Genomic DNA, 6,789 nt, shown 5'->3' on the forward strand with positions numbered 1-6,789 from the left:
TTCCCTAGTCAACCCGAGATAAATCCTAAATTTCATCATAACTAAAAGTCTCATAAAAATGTGAACTCTGTCATGTCTCTAGGGCCTGGTAATCAATTCAATAATCATGTTGAAGTCAATACTCATGAGGAAGATAAGCTAACATCTGAACCAAATCCTCTACTCTAGAATCCCAGTCTTCCACAATCTTTGAAACCTCAAACTTTTAAAAATGAATCTAATGAGTTATCACCATCCAATGAACCACCTTCAAAACCCCACTCTGATGTATCTAGTGAAAAATTCTTTAAGCCGAAAGCTCTGTATCCTCAAAGACTCATGTCAAACAAACAATCTGCTCAGTTAGATAAGATTTTGAAAGTCTTTAAGCAAGTCAAGATCAACATTCCTCTTTTAGATGCAATTCAACAAGTTTCCTCTTACGCTAAGTGTCTAAAAGATTTATGTACTCATAAAAGAACCACTTATGTTCCTAAGAAAGCTCTCCTAACATCTCATGTTAGCTCTATATTGTCAAATCAAATACCTGTGAAGTATAAGGATCCTGGCTGTCCTACCATTTCTTGTGTCATAGGTAATACCTTTATTGATAAAGCTTTACTCGATCTGGGAGCTAGTGTGGATCTTCTTCCGTTATATGTCTATGAAGCCTTGGGTTTAGGTGAAGTTAAAAAGACTAGTGTTAATCTTCATTTTGCTGATCATTTTGTCAAAACTCCAATGGGTATAGTGGAAGATGTGTTGATTAATGCTGGTGATTTTGTCTTCCCCATCGATTTTGTTATCCTAGAGACCGAACCAGTCAAAAATATGAAAAATCAAATTCCCATCATTCTAAGAAGACCTTTTATTGCCACGTCTAATGCGTTGATCAATTGTAGGAATGGGTTAATGAAACTTACTTTTGGAAACATGGAAATTGATTAACACCAATGAGCTTTTTGACCGACCAATAGTTAACATAATTGATGAGTTAGTTGATAATAAAATCATGAATGTTGATGACGTCCTTAGATTTTGTCAATATTAATTTGGTCAAGATTGGGATGATACTATTAATAAAAATGAGGTCAATGAAATGTTAGAGTCCACCACTCCTAATTCCAGCCAAAAGTTAGAACATTTTCCTTTGCCACTTTTTGAAGCTAATGAATCCGTTGAGGAAAGTCTATCCGAATTAGAACTCAAGCCTCTTCTCGAAACTCTTAAGTATATGTTGATTATAGGAAACTTACCATTTTCCTCTACCCTTCATCGATCATATGTTAGAAAGATTAGCAAGTCACTTATACTACTATTTCCTAGATGTTTTTTTTTGGATATTTTCCAATTCCCATAACTCCCGAGGATCAAGAAAATACCACTTTCAAATGTCCTTTTGGAACCTTTGTCAATCATCGCCTAGCTTTTGGTCTCACTACTGCCCCTGCCACCTTTCAAAGATGTACGATGAGCATTTTCTATGATATGGTAGAAAACTTCCTACAAATCTTTATCGATGACTTTTCCATCTTTGGTTCCCCTTTTCATCAGTGACTTAAACATCTTGACATAGTTTTAAAATGATGTAAAGAAATAAACCTTGTTTTTAATTGGGAAAAGTGTCATTTCATGGTTAAAGAAAGAATTGTTCTTGGTCATAAAATTTTATCAAAGGGAATTGAAGTTGATAAAGCTAAAATTGACCTAATTGCTAATCTACCTCAACTAAATTCTATTAAAGAAATTCGTTCCTTCTTAGGACATACTGGTTTTTGTAGGCGTTTCATTCAAGATTTAAGCAAAAAGTCTAGACCATTGACCAATCTTTTGTGTAAAGAGTTTTTTTTGAGTTCTCTAGTGAATTTCTTCAATCTTTTGAACATCTTAAGAAAGAGTATTTGTGACGGCCTCAACCCCGGGATCAGGAGTTGACGTCATCCACAACACAACAAGTAACATAATAAAATTTATTTCACTGATAAAACATAATCATGACCCCTCTTACCAGGATCTTTTCCAGGTTTAAGTATGACTTAGGTCATCATAACAGTAAAACTAACTTATTATAACCACCTTGACAATACTATCTTAATACAGCAACTCAACAGACCATTTTGGTCTGACACAACTACCTCAGAGGAGCCTAACACGGAAGGAACTGGAACTCTGCCCCGACTACCACGGAAGCATCTCCTAGGTATCTGTAATACATATATAAAATATTTTACAAGAGTGAGCAATCAATTGCTCAGCAGTACCACTATATGAATAATAATCAAAAATAATTTATGCTAAACATTTATAGGAACAGAAATCATAACTCGTTTATAAAATAAGTAAACATGTGAAAACCGATGAAACTGATGAAAACTGGATTATCAATAGCTAGCATGCTCTATAAAACATTTCATTAATTGTGCTGTGTAAATACCAGAGTTCAATTTTAGCATGCTACTTTCATTTTCAAATCTTCCGTCCCATCGCAGGACCCATAAAACCATTTGTCCCACTATGGGGACCCAAAATCATTTGTTCCGTTACGGGAACAATAAAACTTGTCCCATCACAGGACCCATAAAACTTGTCCCATCACAAGACCTATAAAACTTGCTCAGATATTAATGTATTGGATGATCCCTGGTGAGACAGCTGATCAGGCTATCTCCATAGGATAACTCTATCTTGGCTATCCTATGAAACTTGTTCCGGAACTCAGAGACTAGCTAGGTCTTTGTCACGCTGGGCTGGTGGTTATAATAGGGTGCGCAACCACTTCGCCTCTTACGCTATCTTCCAGGACGTTACGGGCCTCCTGCGCACACTCATCCAATTATCTGATCATTTTTATCCAGTTTTCCAAATCACTTACCTATCTCTTGTCAAACAATTATATCACAACATATTTTCCAAAATATTTCATTTTATTCAAAATTTAGAGATAGGCATTTTCAGAAGTTACTTTTCCTCCAATACATAAGTTAGTAAAACAATTTTAAAACAGGGGATACGTAACTTAAAACATTCTGTTCCACTACGAGAATAAAACAACAGTATATTCATATATGCTGAACCATAAAGATATGGTCAGGGATACTTGCCTTGCAGAGCTTTACAACTATTACTGATCGACTCTGAGCCGACTCAGACACTCAGGCTTTATCGTCTAACCACTAGATCACCTTGCATTCGACTTCAACATTCGGGTTCTTCGGTTGAAACCCTACTGAGCGCGTCGACTGTCCACTTATCCTTAGTCCAACATCCACTTTCGGTTTCCCGACTAGAACCTAAAGGGTCGAAATACTCTATGTTAGATATCTAGGTATGCTTGACATATCCTCGCTATTAACTCTACCCCAAACGATACCAAAATTCGACTCATAGTTATATTTATTATTATAATACACACAACAATTAGGGTTCACGTTCTCAAAAATCGGTTCGGTGTTCGTTTCCAGAAAATACGTATACTCCTCATTTTACGAAATTAAGGTTATTGGTTTTGGCAAAATACTTCACCACGATATACAATCAGGTTCCGTATAAAGTATACATGTATATTTGCTTAACGTCCCGATAATTATTGGATGCGCTCCCGTATTTCCGTAATTTGTTTTCCCGGAAATCGGGCAGCACTTCCTTTATTTATCGGACTATCTTGTCGAACAACTCGACGTCAAATCAACAACACAATAATCACAACCCAATTTCACAAGTCCCAACCACCGATTTAACCCAACAACAACAATCAAAAGTCAAAAGTTCTCAAACGCCAATTCAAATACAATTATTAATTATTACTTTTATTTTATATTTCAATTCACATTTTTATAATTTTATTCGTAATATGGACAATACCCTGAATAATCACACCACAAATACAACCCACAAGTCATTTCAATGTTCTTGCCCAGACATATCATATACGTGTTACAGCTAACAATCATAATATGCTTTCAAATCATTGAAATACAATAAGTCAAATAGATTTAGATACAAGGGAAGTTTAGAAAATTTTGGCATGAAGTATTCGTAATTAGGACTATCCATCTGTTTTTCAGTTCCACAATTTAACCTTATAACCATACAAAAATAAAGCTGCCTCAACTTGTAGCAACATAAAAGTAAACAAGTAAGAAAAGTACCCGCCCAGACTTGCGGCACCTAAACAATTAAGGAAAATTACCCGCCCAGACTTGCGGCACCTAAACAATTAAGTATACTTAATAATTTATAATATTTGAACTTACAGTTATATAATTTAGCATCACCAATTCAACTCGAGTAAACACTTAAATAAATCACCTTGCACATATATCACATAGACTAGTAACTATACACAAATTCAAATCACACTCTAATAATTAGCAACGGAACTCAATCTCAAATAAGCATATACTAACATGTATTTCCATAAAACACATCGTTGCTATCACGATAATAAATTATAGTAGTATAATACTACTATATAAACTTTACGACTACTTGCCATATTCTAAAAGTAATACAAAAGTAAGTCACTGTATAATATTAAAGCAAAACACATTGTCATATAGGCACTTTCCGTGCTAGTATATATCCAGATAAAAGCCAAGTATCCACACATTTGTCATCATAAATTTTTCATCAAAACAAGTCATTATCAATCATGGCATCCCATAACCATTAACAAAAGTTGCACACCTAAAATATCTTACATATAGACTATTAAAATTTAAAGTTTAAAGCAATCAGTCCCCAAAAAATACTAATTTACTCTATTATAATCAAGTCAAATGAAACATCATAAAACATGAAAATTATACATACTTCTGAGATCTTTCCAAAATGGTAAGACTCATTCAAAACAGATAAATAACGAATTCAGAAATTGAATAAATGCGGGCTGCCTGAACTGATTCAGGCCCTGATCATAGAAGTAATTTGATATTTTAGACCTCTAAATCACAGAATATGACTCTGAGTTGTGAACACAAAATGTAGTGTTTGAAAATATCTTTCCAGAATGGTATTGTTCAAAATTTTCTGATAAATTTTTAATTTACTATAAAATTTCAAAATCTGCCTATTACCTTCGAAAACATTCTGCTAGGTTACAAAGAACTGCAGAAATCACCTACTTATGAACTGAATTTCGAAAACCTTAAAGCCCAAAAGTTATAATTAAATTATCTTTCTAGAGACTGTAAAATCACGATAATCCGATTAATAATGAATTTTATAGGAATTTAGCAAGAAAACAGATCCTAAGACCTTAAAAAAAAATTCAAACCTAAACAAGTTTAATACCATTCGAATTCTTGTACCAAATTCTAACATGATTCTAGAAAATGCTTCAAAGAACAATTACTCCTACTTAACAATAACAAATAAGCAACATGTACCCATAAAATAAATATGAAATTTATTTCTAAGAAAGATACTATCATAACAAGCATGGTGATGCTACTACCATTCTCAAATCAAAGCTAAAACACCAACCCAATCTTCTTCACTCCATAAACACACACACACACACAATAAATACAGATACATAACCCATATATATTTACATATATGCGGATGCAGCAGATTCCGGCCGCCTCACCGGAGATAAACCAGTGGCAACCGGAAACGGGTGGGGAAGAACATGAAGCACACAGAAGGCACACACACACACAACCGACACTAGACACAAGCCGGAAATAGGAACTTAAAGCGGCGGTACCGGAAACAAGCCGAAGTTGAGCACGGGGGCGGCAACTCGACTCGCCGGAAACCAACAGCTAACGGGAACTCCCGAAATAGGGAAAACGGAAAGAAAATAGAGGGAAGAAAAGAGGGGGATCGAGAAGAGAGAAGAAAGGAACGAGAGAGGGTGAAATTGAGAGAGATTAGGAGAGGTCGACGAGAGAGATGAGAGGGAGAGAGACTGTGAATTGGGAAGGGAAGAAACATGTTAAACCCGATTAAGTCTTCCCCTTTTTATTTTATTGCATAACCCATCGATTAATGTACTGCCTGACCCGTATTTTAACTTTTTAACGAACAACTCACGGGTAATTAAAACCCGAAAATTAATAAAATATTTTATAAAATATCACAAATAATTAAAAGTTAATAAAATTAGAATTTTCATAATTTTAAAATAATTTTTGAAACACAATTTATACCCGTTTTTAACGAATAAACGAAACGACGCGCATGTGAAATTTATCCCAAAAATTACCAAAATAATTTTAAAATTCTCGGAATATTCCAAACTTAAATAAATACGAGTTTAATAATTTTTGAGGAATTTTGGAATTAAATACAGATTTAACAAATAATTGCAATCAGAAAATCATATATGGCTAAATAATCAATAAAATATTGATTTCTCAATTTTATAAACTCCTAAAAATAATTAATAAAATTATGAAGCCATAAAAATGATTTTAGAGATAATATCCATATTGATGAAAATAAATCTTGAATAGAATTACCTGTAAATACAAAACCAAAACAACCCAGCTTCACAACTAATTACACAAATCATCCTCGAACACCAATAATCACATATGATTAATAATAAAATAATATCCAGCTAACTGAACCCATACAAATATTTTATTTATGTAATTATTTAAAAAATTACATATTTAAACAATATAACAATATACGAGTCATTACAATATACCTCAACCCCTATCATTCAATCCCCTGATTGGAATCAACCTTTTGAGATTATGTGTGACGCGTCTAATTATGTTGTGGGGGAAGTTTTTGGACAAAAAATTAATAAGATACCTCATGTCATATGTTATGCTAGTAAGATCTAAATGATGC

At 33.8% G+C, this 6,789-nt stretch overlaps 1 protein-coding gene across 1 annotated transcript; it reads left to right on the forward strand.

Moving 5' to 3' along the window:
• The first annotated feature begins 318 nt into the window (after positions 1 to 318).
• LOC141660421 (uncharacterized) lies at positions 319 to 927 on the forward strand. The gene has a single exon (XM_074467405.1). The coding sequence runs from the start codon at positions 319 to 321 to the stop codon at positions 925 to 927; it is 609 nt and encodes a 202-aa protein (XP_074323506.1).
• Positions 928 to 6,789: the final 5,862 nt, after the last annotated feature.

This window comes from Apium graveolens, chromosome 5 (genome assembly GCF_009905375.1).
Source record: "Apium graveolens cultivar Ventura chromosome 5, ASM990537v1, whole genome shotgun sequence".
In the NCBI taxonomy this organism is placed as follows: Eukaryota; Viridiplantae; Streptophyta; class Magnoliopsida; order Apiales; family Apiaceae; genus Apium; species Apium graveolens.

Excerpts from the sequence above, each read along its gene's own strand:
- LOC141660421 (XM_074467405.1), top strand. The coding sequence starts at position 319 with ATGTCAAACAAACAATCTGCTCAGTTAGATAAGATTTTGAAAGTCTTT.